Source organism: Hordeum vulgare, chromosome 2H (genome assembly GCF_904849725.1).
Source record: "Hordeum vulgare subsp. vulgare chromosome 2H, MorexV3_pseudomolecules_assembly, whole genome shotgun sequence".
Lineage (NCBI taxonomy): Eukaryota > Viridiplantae > Streptophyta > Magnoliopsida > Poales > Poaceae > Hordeum > Hordeum vulgare.
The window spans coordinates 574,266,238-574,286,736 of record NC_058519.1 but is presented as its reverse complement, the minus strand read 5'-3'; the positions used below and the strand labels follow the sequence as shown (position 1 = coordinate 574,286,736).

The 20,499-nt window shown below is 45.4% G+C and overlaps 2 protein-coding genes across 2 annotated transcripts; one reads left to right on the top strand and one right to left on the bottom strand.

Moving 5' to 3' along the window:
• Positions 1 to 5,678: 5,678 nt before the first annotated feature.
• On the top strand, positions 5,679 to 9,041 carry LOC123427403 (histone-lysine N-methyltransferase, H3 lysine-9 specific SUVH5-like). Its single transcript, XM_045111436.1, has 2 exons — positions 5,679 to 5,887; positions 5,997 to 9,041. The coding sequence occupies exon 2, from the start codon at positions 6,049 to 6,051 to the stop codon at positions 8,932 to 8,934; it is 2,886 nt and encodes a 961-aa protein (XP_044967371.1). The 5' UTR covers positions 5,679 to 5,887; positions 5,997 to 6,048; the 3' UTR covers positions 8,935 to 9,041.
• Positions 9,042 to 11,505: 2,464 nt separating this feature from the next.
• On the bottom strand, positions 11,506 to 12,312 carry LOC123430602 (glycine-rich protein DOT1-like). The gene has a single exon (XM_045114453.1). It carries the CDS (start codon positions 12,195 to 12,197, stop codon positions 11,730 to 11,732), a length of 468 nt encoding a protein of 155 aa, XP_044970388.1. The 5' UTR covers positions 12,198 to 12,312; the 3' UTR covers positions 11,506 to 11,729.
• Positions 12,313 to 20,499: the final 8,187 nt, after the last annotated feature.

Below are 20,499 nucleotides of genomic sequence, written 5' to 3'. Positions count from 1 at the left end.
TGAAAGTTTCAGAACCGTTGACTAAAACCTCTCCCACGAGCAAGACGTGATCAGACCCCAGAACTATATGGGTGTTGGATTCGTTGAAATCACATGGTGATGTGAACTAGATTATTGACTCTAGTGCAAGTGGGAGACTGTTGGAAATATGCCCTAGAGGCAATAATAAATTAGTTATTATTATATTTCTTTGTTCATGATAATCGTTTATTATCCATGCTATAATTGTATTGATTGGAAACGCAGTGCATGTGTGGATACATAGACAAAACACTGTCCCTAGTAAGCCTCTAGTTGACTAGCTCGTTGATCAAAGATGGTCAAGATTTCCTGACCATAGGCAAGTGTTGTCACTTGATAACGGGATCACATCATTAGGAGAATCATGTGATGGACTAGACCCAAACTAATAGATGTAGCATGTTGATCGTGTCATTTTGTTGCTACTGTTTTTCTGCGTGTCAAGTATTTGTTCCTATGACCATGAGATCATATAACTCACTAACACCGGAGGAATACTTTGCGTGTATCAAACGTCGCAACGTAACTGGGTGACTATAAAGATTCTCTACAGGTATCTCCGAAGGTGTTCGTTGAGTTAGTATGGATCGAGACTGGGATTTGTCACTCCTATGACGGAGAGGTATCTTGGGGCCCACTCGGTAATACAACATCACACACAAGCCTTGCAAGCAATGTAACTTAGTGTAAGTTGCGGGATCTTGTATTACGGAACGAGTAAAGAGACTTGTCGGTAAACGAGATTGAAATAGGTATGCGGATACTGACGATCGAATCTCGGGAAAGTAACATACCGAAGGACAAAGGGAATGACATACGGGATTATATGAATCCTTGGCACTGAGGTTCAAACGATAAGATCTTCGTAGAATATGTAGGATCCAATATGGGCATCCAGGTCCCGCTATTGGATATTGACCGAGGAGTCTCTCGGGTCATGTCTACATAGTTCTCGAACCCGCAGGGTCTGCACACTTAAGGTTCGACGTTGTTTTATGCGTATTTGAGTTATATGGTTGGTTACCGAATGTTGTTCGGAGTCCCGGATGAGATCACGGACGTCACGAGGGTTTTCGGAATGGTCCGGAAATGAAGATTGATATATAGGATGACCTCATTTGATTACCGGAAGGTTTTCGGAGTTACCGGGAATGTACCGGGAATGACGAATGGGTTCCGAGAGTTCACCGGGGGGGGCAACCCACCTCGGGGAAGCCCATAGGCCTTGGGGGTGGCACACCAGCCCTTAGTGGGCTGTTGGGACAGCCCAAGAAGGCCCTATGCGCCATAAGAAGAAAAATCAAAGAGAAAAGAAAAAAAAAGGAGGTGGGAAAGGGAAGAAGGACTCCACCCACCAAACCAAGTTGGACTCGGTTTGGAGGGGAGACCTTCCCCCTTTGGCTCGGCCGACCCCCTTGGGGCTCCTTGAGCCCCAAGGCAAGGCTCCCCCTCTTCCCCCTATATATACGGAGGTTTTATGGCTGATTTGAGACGACTTTTCCATGGCAGCCCGACCACATACCTCCACGGTTTTTCCTCTAGATCGCGTTTCTGCGGAGCTCGGGCGGAGCCCTGCGGAGACAAGATCATCACCAACCTCCGGAGCGCCGTCACGCTGCCGGAGAACTCTTCTACCTCTCCGTCTCTCTTGCTGGATCAAGAAGGCCGAGATCATCGTCGAGCTGTACGTGTGCTGAACGCGGAGGTGCCGTCCGTTCGGCACTAGATCGTGGGACTGATCGCGGGACGGTTCGCGGGGCGGATCGAGGGACGTGAGGACGTTCCACTACATCAACCGCGTTCACTAACGCTTCTGCTGTATGGTCTACAAGGGTACGTAGATCACACATCCCCTCTCGTAGATGGACATCACCATGATAGGTCTTCGTGCGCGTAGGAAATTTTTTGTTTCCCATGCGGCGTTCCCCAACACTATTTTGGGTCAACTCAATGGCATTTTCAGAAGTCCTAATACATCATGGAGGCCTACTTAGCCCATTCATGCAAGGCAAGAGGTGAGGCTAAAGTTTAGTCCCATATTGCTCACCTAGTAGAAGTTAGACCTCCTTATAAGGGAGGTTGTTTTTTCACATGTATGAGAATGGAAACAAAAGAGGCATTCACACGCGCTCCTCCTCTTCCGCCCGCCTCGCCACGTCGCGCCTCGTCACGACGCACCACGGGCTGCGGGAATGAGCATAACCTTTTATTTTTTAGGACCCACTAGAGGTGCTTTTAAATTTTATTTTTCTCGGTTATCCTCATGTGTGATTTCAGCATCCTTTACAAACCTTACCCACAGAAAAGAAGACTGGAGTGCATTGTAGGTCCGTGAACTATTTTAAGGGTGTCATATAGGTCCTCGAATTATGAAAATCATCATCTAGGTCCTTAAAGTGTAATAGGTGTGCTATTCAGGTTCAAAATCAGTTCAACACTAAAGTAATCCAAGGACATATATTTTGCCTAGCATGACACACTTACTATACTTTGAGCATCTCGATGACGAATTTCATACTTTGAGAACCTATGTAACATCCTTGAAATAGTTCAAGGACCTATCGTGCACTTCACTAAAAAAAATATCCTAATTTACAAACCACGACCATCACACAGGGTGGCAGGGATAGCAGGAGCGACACTCTTTGTTGTCATGGGAGATTTAATCATAAGAACCACACCACAGTTAAGGCTGGTTGTAATGAAAGTATCATATATTACTATCATGCATATGATACTAATATATGATATTATATCCGTAATGCACATGAGACATAGTATCACATCATTTAATATGATACGGTATCATGATATGCAATTATCTAGTTAACATGCATAATATTACCTATGATACTCTCATTACGACCAATCTAACATGGAAAAACCTAATCTCTGTTTCAATTTTCATTCCCGTGTTCAAATAAGTGTAGATCTCGAGATCTCTACCTATGTTTGCTTCTCTCGGCAGTACGAGCACGATCAGTTGGACTGCACAAGACTAGTCGATCGCCGTTTCGCGACGAAAACGGTCACGAGTAACAACGACCAAAAACCCAGCAGAGGTTTACTACAGTACTACCAGTACTAGGATTGGACCAGTAAGAAGCCGGATTTGACCAGTCCAAACTGTCCAAGCTACCACCAATACTATTTGCAGCTGCAGCCTGCAGTCCTGCATCGCCAGTCCAGCACGGGACGCTCAAGTGTTTTGAATGCTATGCCGCGGCCTTTGCCCGCTTCTTTCCACGGTATGGCCTCTGCCGCCACCTGGCCGATGCAAGCTCCGCGGTGCCGCTCCATCCAACGCAGCAAATGCCTCATCCAATGGCCAGTCACCCACCCCCCAAAATAGCAGGTCTTTCGTGAACCTTTTCAACGAACGAGCTCCATTGAATCTAGCCCTTTTCCATCCGTGGCATTCAACTTTTCGAGATTGAAATCGATATTCAACTCGAGTCTGAAGTGATCTGGCCGCCACATTTATATCCATTCTATAAAAGCCCTGCGGTGCCAGCAGTCCGAACCGAAGCCGAAGGGAGGAAGAGGCAAATCCGAGTGGAGCTGGAATCACGCATGTACAAATTCGTAAACCAGCCCCGAATTTAGCGGGATACCCCAGTAAATCAAAGGGTGTTTGGATCCAATGAACTTATCTTAGTGTGACTCGATCCAGTTCTCCTCAATTATCATCATCAGCACCCTAGTCTATACTTCTATACTACTATTAAACAAGCAAACGAGAACTTTTTTACGTGCACCCAGCAATTAGTACAACAAAATACACGAAGCAATCACCACCACACAATTAGTCCCACAAATCCTAATCCAACAGCCATCATTTACCTAATACATCCTGCAGCACGTAATCCCACCAGATCTCACCCCTCCCTCGAGCGTGGGACAACCACCAGCGAAGGAGCTCGAGCTCGCGGCGCGGCGGCGCCCGCTCCCCACTTCCATCTCCCTCCTCTCTCTCCTCCTCGCCGCCGCCACATGCCACCGCTACGGGAGCGCACAAAGGCGAAGGAGCGGCGAGAGGAGCTCACCAGCGTCGATGGGAAGGCCCGGTGCAGTCGGAGGAGCTCGGAGAGAAGAGATCGACGACGATGAGCTCTCGGGTCCGAGGTTGAAGAAGAGGAACGGGGCGAAGCTGCGTCGTGCTCCGGTTCGATCCAGAGCTCGAGGGGGTCGAGGAGGATGTCGTGGAGCGTCTGGGCTCGACGAAGAGGAGTGAGTCGGGCGGTGGCCGCGAGCTCACCGTAGCATGGCTATGGCGGCGTTCGGCCGGACATGGGGGAAGGGGGCAAAAGAGGAGAGGAGCTCCTTGGGGCGCGAGGCGAGGCGAAAAGGAGGCTAGGGTCCGAGAGGCGCTTAGGGTGGCATTATCCGCGTCGGTGAGCCGTGGGATGCTCGCGAGTGAGGGCATCCGTGCGCGAACGGCTGTGGCACCATGGCCTCCCCTGCCTCTGTCGGGAGGTGGGAGAAAGGCCAGCCTAGCTGGGCCGAGCCAGCCTGTACCAGCTGGGCCTAAGTTCCCAGTAGACTTCTTCTTTTTATTTTTCTTATTTTTTTGTTTCTGCTTTCTTTTATTATTTTCTGTTTTATTTAATTCCAGCAACTATTCACTATAGAAAAAAAATGTGTGACATGGTCCAACACATATCTTACAGTATTTTGAATTATCATAAAAATAATTGGGCCCATTGAAATATGTTTGGATTTTTCCATGAAATTTAAGAGCACTTTTAAATGCAAAAATGACTCTGTTTTGATGGTGGGGTCCACAACAACAACGAGGGTGACGTTGTTTTCCTTAATAATAATTGTTTTGGATTATTCCATAATTGTGCAACATTTTTTCGATGTTGTTTGGGATTTTTTTTTAATTTCCATATAATTCAAGTGGCTTTTTACGTGGAATTTGAAAAGATATATGAATTTCAACTTGATCATATCCAATTAGCAAAATAATTTGTTGCTGATCATGGTCTCCTTGTCTTATGTTACTCCAAACATTTTTTCCATTATTCCACTGAATACATTTGTTTTCAATTTTTCAATAGAGTGCAAGTAATGTGTATATTGTGTGTGTTTCAATATTTTTGCAGCTATATATATATATATATATATACTAAAATTTTAATATTAAAAGCAATGTAGGCTGGTCATAGTGGGGGTATCATAACTAGTAACATAGTCTTGGAACTAGCAAACACGATGATGTGGCAAGTAATTAAAGAAAAGAAAGAGGATTAGAGTAACATAGGTAGATACCGTAACATGTTAAATGCTATGCTACTATGTGTCATGTATGTCAATAAATAAGATCACCTATGATACTAATTCATGATACTATACACTATGAAGGTCGTATCATACAATAATAACATATGCATGATATTATTATATATTAGTCTTCACTATGAGCAACCTTATAAATTATTCGGTTAGTCGTGCGTGGGAGCTAACTACTAGTATCAATATTTCACGTCATTTTTTGTACAATCGTCCCAGTTCTTCTCAATTATCATCATCAGCAACGGGGCAAAGGGGCCCCGCGGTAATAATAACCCACCCTGGCCGCGTGTGGCGACCGCCGTCCGATCCGTCAGCCAACCAACACCAACCCAGCGCCCGTCCCGAGGCGAGCCGAGGCGCGGTTGCTGTGCTCTCCATCTCGGATCCACCCAGCCCCCCACCCGCACCTCCCCACCCCACCACCCCACCCCACCCCACCCCGCCGCTCCGCCATTGCAGGGGAGCCTCGCGCCGCGCCAAATCCACCGCTGCCGCCGTTGAAACCCCGAGGGCCGGCCAGCCCGCTCGCCCTACATACCGCCGCCACCGCCGCCGGCCCCTCACTCAGGTACGCCCCCCTCCTCTCCTGAGCCCATCTCCTCTTTCTCTCCCCTATCTGGCACCTTCCGTTCGATCCGTGCTGAGACCTGGCGCGATTTGTTTTCCTCCGAATGCAGGGCCCCGTCTGAGAAGACGCGCGAGGCGACGGGAGGGCGGCCGCGGCGCGAGATGGAGACCGGGGAGGCGGCGGTGCCGCCCAGGGCGACCAGCGGGCGGAGGTACAAGGCGGTCATGCCGTGGCGCTTCCAGCGCGCCTTCGTCAGGAACCGGGCCAGGAGCACCGCCACCGCCGCCGCCGCCGCCGCCGCGCCCAGGGGCGGCGGCGGGGCGGCGGCGGGCGGTTCTGGCGCCAAGCGTCCCAGATCGGAGTCCGTGGCGGCGAGCGGCGGCCGTAGCGCGGGAGATACGGCGGATATCATGTCGAAGAGGAGAATCTCGCGCATTGAGACCATGAAGAAGCGCCATGGGGAGTGCAGCGCCGGTGCTGGACAGGATAGCCAGCTGAAGAGAAGCACACGCAGTGCGACCAAGAACTCCGGTGCTGAAATTGATTGCCCATTGAGAAGAGGCACACGCAGTGGGCCTGCCAAGAGCTCCCATGGGGTTAAAATACAGAAAGGTGCCTGCAGCGGTGCCGGAAAGGATTTTCAATCGAAGAGAGACACACGCAGCACGGCTGTGAACATCTCCCATGCTGTTAAAATGGAGAACGAGTCTCCTACCGGTGCTGAAAAGGGTTTCCAAATAAAGAGAGGCACACACATAATGAGCACGAGGAGCTCCAATGGGGAGAAAATGGAGAACAATGCTCGCACAGGTGCCGAAACGGAGTGTCGTTTGGGCAAGTCCAGCGACAATATTATGGGTGATGGGTTGGCCAGCGCGTCTGGAGGAGATTGCTGTTTTCAGGGGCCGGACTGCAACGGTGTCGTGAGAGATGAACTTGTCCAGAATTTTGGGACTGGCGGCAGCGTTGGTGCTGGTGATGGGGCAGCTTGCGTCCCGGAGGGGATTCAGAGTAATGTAGGAGCTGGGAACTGTGAGTCTAAGGGTTCGAAGAAGTCCCGTGTGACCGGGAACGGGTTAAAGAGCAACGTTTCTTCTGCTGCAGATCATGTGCTGGAGCAGCCGGAGGGAAAAGGTGCTAGCACGGAAAATGGGGCTTCCAAGGAGAGTGATGTAGCAGCCAAAAGGTGCAGCTCTGCAGTTCCTCGAAGCAATGCTAATGACCCAAATTGCCGCAGAGGGCGGAAAGCAATTGTGCCATGGAGGTTCCAGGTTGGGTACAAGCGGTCATTCTCGAAAGCTTTCTGCTCCAATGGTGGATCTCTCAAAACTCCGGAGTACAGGGCTCAGGGCAGCTCAACACAGTGCACTCCAGGAACTAGAAGTACTGTGAGGTGTTATGCTACCCCCCTTTCAAATGTTAGAGTTTCGGCCGTGCGGGGTTTCTCCTCAGGGAAAGGTGAGAAGGACACCCGAACAGCATATAAAAAGGTGAAAGTTGAGAAGGATGATAATCAGGGAATGCCAAAAAATGGAGTTGCCCTTGCTAGGGAGAACGTCATCAGGTCTTTGCGGGATTTCCGCTTAATTTACAAGGATCTTGTGAATAAACTTGAAGACAGGCCACGGGAAGGAGGAGCCGATCTGCAAGCTTATAAAATCTTCAGGGAGAGGTGCCCTGCACAGTGTAATGACGAGAGTTATGTTGGCCATGTGCCCGGAACCCATGTTGGTGATATCTTTCGTGCAAGGGTTGAGCTTTGTGTTATTGGTCTTCATCGCCCGCACCGTTTAGGGATTGATCATATCAAGAAGGAGGATGGTACTTGTATAGCTGTTAGCATTGTGGCATATGCAAATATTTCTCATGTCAAGAATAATTTTGATGCCTTGGTGTATTCTGGATCAAGGACAGCTACAATGAATCAGAAGATAGAGGGTCCAAATCTTGCACTGAAGAAGAGCATGGATACCAAAACACCAGTCCGTGTTATCCATGCTTTCACCATTAATGCTAAGAAGAACAGCCAGCGGAAGAGTATTCTCGTGTATGGGGGTTTATATCTAGTTGAGAAATACTGGAGGGAGAAAGAAAGCGAAGATCGTTATGTTTATATGTTCCGAATGAGAAGAATGGCAGGTCAGAAACACATTGACATTGAGGCAATTATGAAATCAGGACAGGCTGAGCCATATGATGGTGTCATAATGAAAGATATATCCCAAGGGTTGGAGAGGATCCCAATATCTGTTTTGAACTCAATATCTGATGAGCATCCAGTGCCCTATATCTACATGTCTCGCCTGAAATACCCCCCTAACTATCAGCCAGCTCCTCCAGCAGGCTGTGCTTGTGTAGGCGGGTGCTCGGACTCTAAACTGTGTGCCTGTGCAGTGAAAAATGGTGGGGAGATTCCTTTCAATGATATGGGCCGTATCATTGAAGCGAAACCTCTAGTTTATGAGTGTGGACCTTCTTGCAAGTGTCCTCCTACATGTCATAACAGAGTCGGCCAGAAAGGCATCAAATTTCGGCTGCAAGTCTTCAAGACCAAATCGATGGGTTGGGGTGTGAAAACTCTTGACTATATACCATCTGGAAGCTTCGTCTGTGAATACATTGGGGAAGTGCTGGATGATGAAGAGGCACAGAAAAGGATGACTGATGAGTACCTATTTGCTATAGGGCATAATTATTATGATGAAACTCTTTGGGAGGGCCTATCAAGATCTATACCCTCGCTTCAGAATGGTCCGGGTAATGATGAAGAAGCTGGTTTTGCTGTTGATGCGTCAAAGATGGGGAACTTTGCAAAATTTATTAACCATAGCTGCACCCCCAACCTCTATGCACAGAATGCCCTCTATGATCATGATGACAAGAGTGCTCCTCATATCATGTTCTTTGCCTGCGAAAATATTCCACCTGGTCAAGAGCTAGTATACCACTACAACTATGCCATAGATCAGGTTTATGATGAGAATGGTAACATCAAGAAGAAGAAATGCCTTTGTGGCTCTACGGAGTGCGATGGCTGGTTGTATTAGGTTTAGACTGTGATGCCTTTGTGGCTCTGTTGAAGTGCTATTTCATTGTCATTAATTCATCTAACTTTTTCAGTGTCCAATTAATATCATCATTTATGTTTCTCTTCCTTCTTGATCCTACCACTACAACTATGCCATAGTTCTAGCTTTCGACATGAACATAAGTCCTGGACATAATGCGCCAGTAAGTTTTCTTTTGCACTCCCTCCATTTCTAGATACTCCCTCCGTCCCAAAATTTTTGTCTTAGCTTTGTCTTGAAATGGATGTATCTAAATACTAAAACTTGACTAGATACATTCATATTTAAATATATCTAAGAATTTTTTTTGGGACGGAAGGAGTATATGACGTTTTGGTAGTTTAAAACGTCGTATATTTAGGAACGGAGGGAGTAGATTTCATTTTCTGGCAACCTCTCATTTGGTTCAGTGATTAATTATTCTGTGCCCTTCAACTCTTAGAACATCTTCTCTTGATAGAAATATCCTAGCACTTTTTTTGTAAGCGGAGATTACTGGAGCATTGTGAAAATAGAGTTGTGTTATCATGATGTACCCTTAGGAAAACTAGAGATGATACCGTGCTCGTTGCCAAGGAATATTGCACTTATTTTAATGTGATTTGGTTGTACAAACATTAGTATTTAGATTAACAATATGAGAACTGAAACTAAAATACATATAAGCTATTCTATTTGATTATTGTATAGTTGTAGGATATTTCTTCAATATGAGTAGCACACATGGTGGGCCTTTTTCCATGTATGATGGCATGATGAGGTTACATAGTTCCGTGTTGAGAGAATTGGACTTATTGGGCTAAATGTGTTTTTTCTTTCATGCATGATGGCATGATGGGTTGGCGTTGCATGTTGAGAGAACTAGATGATGCCCCGTGCATTGCTCCGAAAACATTGCTAAAAAATGGATAAATAGTTGTTATAAGAAATCTAAAACTAATGGAAAGCGAATTTAAGCTTAAAACAATAAAGTACAAAGCGTATAATAAGAGAGTGAAAATTATAGTTAAAATGTACTCCCTTTGTCCCAAAATTCTTATCTTAGGTTTGTTTAAAAAATGAATGTATCTAAATAATAAAATATGACTAGATACATTCATATCTAGACAAATCTAAGACAATAATTTTAGAACGGAGGAAGTAATTTCTAACAAAATATGAAGGATGAACTCTAATGCAAAAAACTACTTATGACTAATATGCATGAATTAATGATGTAACACCATTGCATGTCTAGAGTAATGTAAAAGATATTATTTATGTCTTGCATGCATATTTGCTTATGTGTCATGGTTGCATGCCTAGAAAGATTAGGTAGTGGATTGTAGCAATTTATGAATAGAAAATTAGAGTTAGTGGGGATCAACTATTTAGGTATGTAGGATTACTCTTTGCCCTTATATATACTATTGTTACAATTTTATTTTCAGTAATCTCCTTCGGTCATCATTTTTCTAAGAAAATAAAGAAAGATACTCACACCGATTCATATTTACTGACGCTGCTATAGTACAAAAAATAGTACTAAAGCAACGTCAATTAATATGGATTAGAGGGAGTACATTGATTTACATTATGACGTGAAAGAATTCACACGAAGGGATAACCACTATTTGCCTTAAAAAGTACTCCCTTCGTACGGTGTAAGCCTTTTCAGACATTTTAACATGGGACTATATATGAAGCAAAATAAATGAATCTATATTTTAAAATATGTCTATAAATTCGTTTGTAGTTCAATAGTGGAATCTTTAAAAAGATTTATATTTAGGAATGGAGGGAGTAGCAGTGAAGAAACAACCATTCTAGAATTTTATATTCATTGAAATGGAAGTAGTAGGAGCAATCAAATTAGCTTTTGTTAGAGCCGACAAAGATGGGGAAACCTTTATTTTTTCTGTTGATCTGGATTCCAGATTTATCAGCTTTAATATAGAGAATTGGCCAGAAACGATCTTAATCTGAAGTCCAGCCTAGAACTGGTTTCAGAAACCTAGGTATTGACAGTCCCTGATTACTTGATTCAGAACATGCATGAATTGTTGGTCCTGGAAGCATGATTGCTGGCATTGGGCCTGCATAAAAGTGCCATGAAGTCTGCTTAAATCAGTGCAAGGGTAAGATTGGACTTTATGGCATTGCTTACATATACCATTGCGAATAATATCTGTTATTTCTGCTCCCTTTCTCCATGGTTTCATAGTTGAAAATATGCATTGCATAGGTGCGAAAGCAGAACCATGTTGGCGTCCCAAAGCCAGTTAGAATGCATTCCTTCCTAGTCCTTTCTTTCAGTTTCCATCTTATGGAGAGTGAAGTCCAGGATATTATGCTTGTGTATAAACAAAACCTTTGAATTTTAAAGCTTTCATAGTCTGTTCCAATATGTTTTTCTCTATGCTCGTTAACGAAAAGAAAAGTAAAATATCCTGCCACATACTGGAACAGACTATGAAAGCTTTAGAATTCAAAGGTTTTGTTTATAATCATCACTGCTCAAACTGAAATTTAGCACATGCAGGGATGGCCACAGTCAATATGTAGCAGAAATTTAGGGATGACCACAGTATTAGTATTACGTAGAACAGTACAAGAGTCAAAGATTCAGATCGTGCTACAATCATCAGTGCTCACGCTGAAATTTAGCACATGCAGATAGACAGAGTTGAACAAACCACATACTCTGGCAAGACCTCCCAGACCAAGACCTAGATCAACTGCTCCTACTATACTCCGGCAGTGATCTCACCACGCCGTAGCATACATACCCCCAGTCAATTGCCGCCGCCGCGTCCTCCGCGTTGCCTCCCGCCGCGGAACCCTGCGCGCGCGCCCCAGCCGCCGTGGTCGCCTCCAAAGGCCCCACCGCCTGCTCCCCAGCCGCCAGCATGGCCGCCGCTCCAGCTGCTCCAGCCGCCAGCATGGCCGCCGGGCCCGATACCCCAGCCGAACCCGCCAGCGTGGCCGCCGAGCCTGCCGAAGCCGAAGCCTCCACGTCCGCTCCCCCCTCCGCCTCCTCCTCCACCGCCGCCGCTGCCGTAGCCGAACCCAAACGCGGTGCCGCCGGGGCTTTGCTCTGAGCTGTGGCCGTAGCCCCAGCTGCCTCCAGGCCCTGAAGCCCACTCCCAGCCGTACCTCCAGGAGCCGTCGGGGCCGGAGCCCCGCCCGGACCCAGAATCGCCGATCCATCCGGGCGGCGGCGCCCGTGCCCGCCCCGGCGGGGTACCCCTCGGCGCGTCCATGTCGATGTCCTCGACTTCGCTCGCGCAGCGCAGATTGCAGACACGGAATCACACTAGGGCTACGCACTGACGCTGCTTTGTGGGTGTGAATTGCAAAATCACATTCGCGTTGTATATCCAATTTTGCCCCCACGTTTTCAGAACCGCTACAAAAATCTACCGATGATAAGGGTATTTTTTCGCAATCTTTATTACTACCCCGTCACGGTGTATAAATCATTCGCGTAATTCTAGATCGTTAATTTAACTATCTAAATATGTATCATATGTGACAAAAAATATATATTTAGAAACTACATCAGTGTAGAAATCTAGTGATATACTTTCCATAACATATAACACATATTTAATTCCTTAAATTGGTAACCTAGAACTACGCGAATGACTTATACACCGGGATGGAGGGAGTACTCCCTCCGATGTCCGCAGGTAGTATTTTATTAAGGATGTGGCTATCGGATGCACCTGAGGATAATAAAAAAATAAGTGTATTTATTAGCGTTTCAAAGACAATCCGTTTTTACAACTGTGTTTTTTACGACGAGTTTTTTAAAATTAGATTTCATATGGATAGGTTTCGATGAACTTTTTTTAAGCAACTCTATGTGCCAGATGAGACAACTTTAGTACTATAGTCAAGCAACTCCTTTTCCATAAATGCATTTCGGCTCTCTATGCTCCTCGGGCAACAAAAAAAGTTTGAATTGAAAAAAAATCAAAATAAAATTTATTTGTGTACTTAGTCACATCCAAATGCTACCTGAATTTTGAGACAAAAAGGGTAAACATTTTAGCTTGTGCAAAAAAAACCGAACACCAAAAGATACCCCAAAATGTCACCCCAAATTTGTTTTTTTGCCGACGAAACACCGCTGCTCCTTATCGCACGAAGTTTTCCATGCATGTTTGCGACACTAATGCAATCATCTACAAAAAGTTTCAGATTTTTTTGAAAATATTTAGTATTATTTTTGGCATTACTGTTCATCCGAGTACAAATGCACCCGGGAGCCAAAATGCCTCCCCCTCCTTTCCCCCTTAGTATGACTATCTATGAGCGAATAATTCTTCTAAATTGGTTACCACGACTAACACTTGACTAGATTCACCTCTAAAAGTTTTACATAACTAAACAATGATGATCAGTTGCCTATGACTGATGCTCAGTTGCCTACAAATACTGTAAAGTTGCTCAATTTTGATGCTCAGTTGCCTACAAAATACTATGAAATTGCTCAATTTTGATGCTCAGTTGCCTATTACTGATGGACAATTGCCTACGGTTGATGTTCAGTTGCGTGCCATTAATGCTCAGCTGCGTGCTATTTGTAAATAGTTGCCACAATTGCGCTTGAGTATCATAAAAAAGTTAGCAACTTTTAGTGTGTGTTTTGCGCAACTCCAATGCATTCAACAAGCAACTCATGTGTATACACATGATGCAATTCATCTAGCATCAAAGATGCTTCTGTTTAGCACTAAAGTTGCCCCATCTAGCATCAAAGTTGATTTTGAAAAAAAATCTTCAAAACATCTTCATATGGGATCTCGATTTCAAGAGTTCGTCACGAGGAACCCAACGGTGAAAATGTATCATAATTCCGACACACGGTTTGATAGTTATAGCTTTGTGAATTTTTTCATACAAAAATTAATGGACATCCAACGCATGCGGAGCCGAGCATGCAAATCCGAGATTGCTATCACTTTAATAAACGCATACAGAAATCCACTTTTTAGTCTCCTCGAGCGCAATCCACTTGACTAAAAAATAGCTTACATAAATCCACTTTTTTAGTCTCCCCGAGTGCAATACACAGAAATCCAAATACTAAACCGAGATTGCTATTTTTTAGTCAAGTGGATTTCTGCAACAAATACGCACTGTTCTGATGCCGTTCGTTTTGAATCCAACGACGCGCGTTGCGGAGCTGGTTTTCTGTGCATCGCGGAAGGCGTGGCGGTAGTCGTTACTGTTTGTGGCGTCGATGACAATTGGGCTTGATTGACACCGCCGCTCTCGCCCAATGCTCACGATCTCCACTCGACATCTTTTCCTTCGCCCCACTATTTCACCCCTCTGTTGCGCTGCGGTTGCCATTCGACGCTCGTATTGCTCTCCTCTCCCTCGTCCACGACGTTTCCTAGCGACGGGCGCTGCGCGGTATTTTACGGACGGCGTCTGATTCGATGGTGAGGAACGCATTCCCCATCTCCTTCATTTTCCTGTTGCTCCTCCGTTCTATTCTGCCGCAGATTTTGGTGCGACTCCCCTCTAAATCCAGCTAGTTGATGTTGTCATTAGGTTAGACTAGGTCGCCTTCTAGTTTTAGTTCGAGATGTATGCTCGGAATTTGATTCAATTTGTGTGAAATTTGTCGGCGGGTCGGTGGTGGATAGGTTTCCGTGGCGGATCGCCATTGGTTGGTTCTATGATGGATTTCCCCATGGTTCTCCGTTCTGTTGATTTTGTGGATGTGGATTTTAGGATGTGCATTAGTGGCTGTGGATTTGAACAGTAACCCTAAGTTTATTTCCTAGATGTTTTTATGTCGGATTTTTTTGATGTATTCTAATGATCGATTAGGGTTGTGATGCTCTAATTACCAGGTTTACAATGCTTGAATTATCAGTGTTGTTGTGCTAGTAATTATCATGCTCATGGTGTTGGGGAACGTTGCATGGAAACAAAAAATTCCTACGTGCAAACACGATCTATCCATGGTGATGACCATCTATGAGAGGAGAGACTGAATCTACATACCCTTGTAGATCGCTAAGCGGAAGCGTTCAAGAATGCGGTTGATGTAGTGGTACGTTTTTGCAAACTAATCACAATCAGTCCCGCGATCTCCCGATCAAGTGCAAAACGGACGGCTTCTCCACATTGAACACACGTACAACTTGGTGACGCCTTCACCTCCTCGATCCAGCGAGCGGTGGTGAAGTAGCAGTCTGAGTCCCCCGGCAGCACGACGACGTGGTGAGGTGTTGGTGGTGACAGCTCAACAGGGCTTCACCGTGGGGGTATTTAGAGGAGAGAACTACGAGGGAGAGGAGGTGCAGCGCCGCGGTAAGATTGTCGTGTGGCTGCCTTCTCTCTACCTCTATATATAAGGGGAAGGGAGAGGGGAGGGCGCCCTAGGGTTTCCTCTAGGGGCCGACGGCCAAGGGAGGGGCTGCAACTAGGGTTGGATGGCCCCTCCCACTTGGGTGCCTTGCCACCCAAGTTAGGCTCGGGGTGCCCCAAGGAGGAGCCCACCTCCCCTTCGGCCGATGTGGGTTGGGGAGAGGGGTTGCGTCCAGCTCCCTAGTGGGCTGCTGTGCTGTTGGAGAATGTTGCATGGGAAACATAAAATTTCCTACGCACACGAAAGACCTATAATGGTGATGATTATCTACGAGAGGGGAGATCAGATCCACATACCCTTGGAGATCACTAAGCGTGAAGCGTTAAGAAACACGGTTGATGTAGTCAAACGTCTTCGTGATCTGATCACGATCCGTCCCACGAACTCCATCCCGATCTAGTACCGAACGGACGGCACCTCCGCATTCAACACACGTACAACTGATGACGATCTCTACCTTCTTGATCTAGCAAGAGAGACGAACATATAGCTAAATTCTCCGGCAGCACGATGGCGTGGTGGTGATGGTGGTGGAGCTACTCCGGCAGGGCTTCGTCGTGCCGTACCGAACTAGCTACGGAGTGTCACGAAGTAGTGGAGAGAGAGATGGATGCACAAAGGCTTGCGTGCAAAAAGCCTCTCAAACATCCACTATATATAGGAGGAACAAGAGGGAGGGTGGCTTGCCTCCTACTCCAAGTAGGAGGGCTCGGCCGAGCCCAAGAGGGAGGAGTCCTCCTCCAATTCGGTTTGGTGGAGGACTCCTTCCCATTTTGTCCACCTCCTTCCTTTTTCTTTTTTCCTTTTATTTGCTTTCAGTCGAAATAGGCTTATTGGGCTAGCCTCACCAGCCCACTAATGGCTGGTGCGCCACCCATGGGCCTATTAGGTCCTCTCTCGGGTGGGTGGCCTCTCCCGGTAAAACCCCGGAACCCATTCGTCACTCCCGATACTTTACCGGTAATGCCCAAAATCTTTCCGGAAGCCAAATGCAACAATCACATATATCAATCTTCGTTTCCGGATCATTCCGGAGACCGTCGTGACGTACAAGATCTCATCTGGGACTCCGAAAAACATTGGGTTACCAACATCAATAATTCTACTATACCGAAACGTCGACGAACCTTAAGTGTGCAGACCCTGCGGGTTCGAGAACTATGTAGACATGACCGAGACACTCTCCGGTCAATATCCAATAGCGGGACATGGATGCCCATATTGGATCCTACATATTCTACAAAGATCTTATCGGTTGAACCTCTATGTCAAGGATTCATTTAATCTCGTATATCATTCCCTTTGTCCTTCGATATGTTACTTGCCCGAAATACGATCATCGGTATCCTCATACGTATTTCAATATCGTTACCGACAAGTCTCTTTACTCGTTCCATAATACAAGATTTCGTGGCTAACTCTTTAGTCACATTGCTTGCAAGGCTTGTTTGTGATGTTGTATTACCGAGTGGGCCCCGAGATAGCTCTTCGTCACACGGAGTGACAAATCCCAGTCTTGATCCATGCTAACTCAACGGACACCTTCGGAGATACCTGTAGAGCACCTTTATAGTCACCCAGTAACGTTGCGACATTTGATATTCACAAGGCATTCCTCCGGTGTCAGTGAGTTACATGATCTCATGGTCATAGGAATGTATACTTGACATGCAGAAAACAATATCAACAAAATAACACGATCGCATGCTACGTTTATAGTTTGGGTCTTGTCCATCACATCATTCTCCTAATTATGTGATCCCGTTATCAAGTGACAACACTTGTCTATGGCTAGGAAAGTTTAACCATCTGTGATCAACGTGCTAGTCAACTAGAGGCTTACTAGGGACAGTGTTTTGTCTATGTATCCACACATGTATCTATGTTTCCATTCAATACAATTATAGCATGGATAATAAACGATTATCTTGAAACAGGAAATATGATAATAACTATTTTATTATTGCCTCTAGGGCATATTTCCAACAGTCTCCCACTTGCACTAGAGTCAATAATCCAGTATCACATCTCTATGTGATTTACAATGTAACAAATTTAACACCCATACAGTTCTAGTGTTGGTCATGTTTAGCTCGTGGAAGAGGCTTACTCAGCGGGTCTGCAACATTCAGATTTGTGTGCACTTTGCAAATATTTATGTCCTCCTCCTTGACGTACTCGCGGATGGCATTGAAGCACCGCTTTATGTGTCTGGTCTCTTGTGAAACCATGGTTCCTTGGCTAGAGCAATGGCACCAGTGTTATCACAGAATAAATTTATTGGATTCAGTGCGCTCGGCACAACTCCAAGATCTGTCATGAATTGCTTCATCCAGACACCCTCCTTAGCCGCCTCTAAGGAAGCTATATACTCCACTTCGCATGTAGAATCAGCTACGACGCTTTGCTTGGAACCGCACCAGCTTACCGCACCCTGATACGTCCATTTTGCATCATGCTTTCATGTTGATATTTATTGCTTTATGAGGTGTTATATTACTTTGTGGTACCATATTTATGCCTTTTCTCTCTTATTTTGCAAGGTTTATTTGAAGAGGGAGAATTCAGGCAGCTGGAATTCTGGACTGGAAAAGGAGCAAATCTTAGTCCACTATTCTGCACATCTCCAAATGCCCTGAAAAGTTACGTGGATTTTTTTGGGATTATATAAAAAATACTGGGCGAAAGAAGTACCAGAGGAGGGCTGCCAGGGTGCCACAAGCCCTGCCACCACCACCCCCTGGTGGCGGAGTGGGGGCTTGTGGGCTCCCTGATGGCCCACTAGCTCCCCCCTTTTGCTATATGAAGGGTTTCATTCCAGAAAAAATCATTCGGGAGCTTTTTCGTGGTTTCGCCGCCGCCACGAGGCGGAACTTGAGCAGATCCAATCTAGAGCTCCGGCAGGACGATCCTGTCGGGGAAACTTCCCTCCCGGAGGGGGAAATCGTGGCCATCGTCATCACCAACACTCCTCTCGTCGGAGGGGAGGCATCTTAATCAACACCTTCATCAGCACCATCTCCTCTCCAATCCCTAGTTCATCTCTTGTAACCAATCTCCGTCTCACGACTCCGATTGGTACTTGTAAGGTTACTAGTAGTGTTGATTACTCTTTGTAGTTGATGCTAGTTGGGTTACTTGGTGGAAGAGTTTATGTTCAGATCCTTGATGCTATTCATTACACCTCTGATTATGATTATGATTATGTTTTGTGAGTAGTTACTTTTGTTCCTGAGGACATGGGATAAGTCATGCTGATAATAGTCATGTGAATTTGATATTCGTTCGGTATTTTGATATGTTGTATGTTGTCTTTTTCTCTAGTGGTGTTATGTGAACGTCGACTACATAACACTTGCATATTTGGGCCTAGAGGAAGGCATTGGGGAGTAGTAAGTAGATGATGGGTTGCTGGAGTGACAGAAGCTTAAACCCCAGTCTATGCGTTGCTTCGTAAGGGGCTGATTTGGATCCACTAGTTTAATGCTATGGTTAGACTTTGTCTTAATTCTTCTTTTGTAGTTGCGGATGCTTGCGAGAGAGGTTAATCGTAAGTGGGATGCTTGTCCAAGTAAGGGCAGTACCCAAGGGCCGGTCCACCCACATATCAAACTATCAAAGTAACGAACGCGAATCATATGAACATGATGAAACTAGCATGACAGAAATTCCCGTGTGTCCTCGGGAGCGTTTTTCCTCCTATAAGACTTTGTTCAGGCTTGTCCCTTGCTACAAAAGGGATTGGGCCACTTGCTGCACTGTTGCTACTACTTGTTACTTGTTACGTTTCGCTTGCTACGTTTCACCTCGCTACACCATCACTTGTTACCGCTACTTTCAGTGCTTGCAGTTATTACCTTGCTGAAAACCGCTTATCAGAGCCTTCTGCTCCTCGTTGGGTTCGACACTCTTACTTATCGAAAGGACTATGATTGATCCCCTATACTTGTGGGTCATCAAGACTCTTTTCTGGCACCGTTGCCGGGGAGTGAAGCGCCTTTGGTAAGTGGAAATTGGTAAGGAAACATTTATATACTGTGCTGAAATTTATTGTCACTTGTCACTATGGAAACTGTTCCTTTGAGGAGTTTGTTCGGGGTATCTTCACCACGAACGGAAGCACGAGGAGTTGTTCCTCAACCTGAGGTCCCTACAGAAAATATCTTTTATGAAATTCCTTCGGGTATGCTTGAGAAACAGCTGGCTAATCCTTTCAGAGGAGATGGATCTTCACATACAGACTTGCATCTGATCTATGTAGATGAAGTTTGTGGTTTATTTAAGCTTGCAGGTTTGCCCGAGGATGAGGTAAAGAAGAAAGTCTTTCCTTTATCTTTGAAGGATAAGGCGTTGACATGGTATAGGCTATGTGATGATACTGGATCATGGGGCTACAATCGGTTGAAATTGGAATTTCATCAAAAGTTCTATCCTATGCATTTAGTACATCGTGATCGGAACTTTATCTATAACTTTTGGCCTCGTGACAGGGAAAGCATAGCTCAAGCTTGGGGGAGGCTTAAACCAATGCTATATTCATGCCCCAATCATGAGCTCTCGAGAGAAATCATCACTCAAAACTTTTATGCTCGGCTTTCTCATGAAGATTGTACCATGCTTCACACTTCTTGTGCCGGTTCTTTTATGAAGAAGGATATTGATCACAAGTGGAATTTATTGGAGAGAATCAAACGCAACTCTGAAGATTTGGAGCTGGAGGAAGGTAAGGAGTCAGGTATGAATTTCTAGTTTGATTGTGTTAAATCTTTTGTTGAGACAAACACTTCTAGAGATTTTAGCGCTAAGTATGGACTTGACTCTGAGATAGTAGCTTCTCTATGTGAATCTTTTGCTGCTCATGTTGATCTTCCCAAAGAGAAGTGGTTTAAATATCATCCTCCTGTAGAAAGCAACATAGCCAAAACCAATCTAGTTGAGGAGAAAGTCATTGCTTTTAGTGATCCTATTGTTCCTTGTGCTTACACTGAGAAACCACCATACCCTGCTAGGATAAAGGATTATTCTAAAGCTCCACTGTGATACGTATGGGTTACATTAGACCACTTGCACCCCCTAAGGAGATTAGAGTTGAACCTAGTGTTGCTATTATCAAAGATCTCTTAGCCGAAGACATAGACGGGCATGTTATCAAATTCTGAGAGGACTCCGCT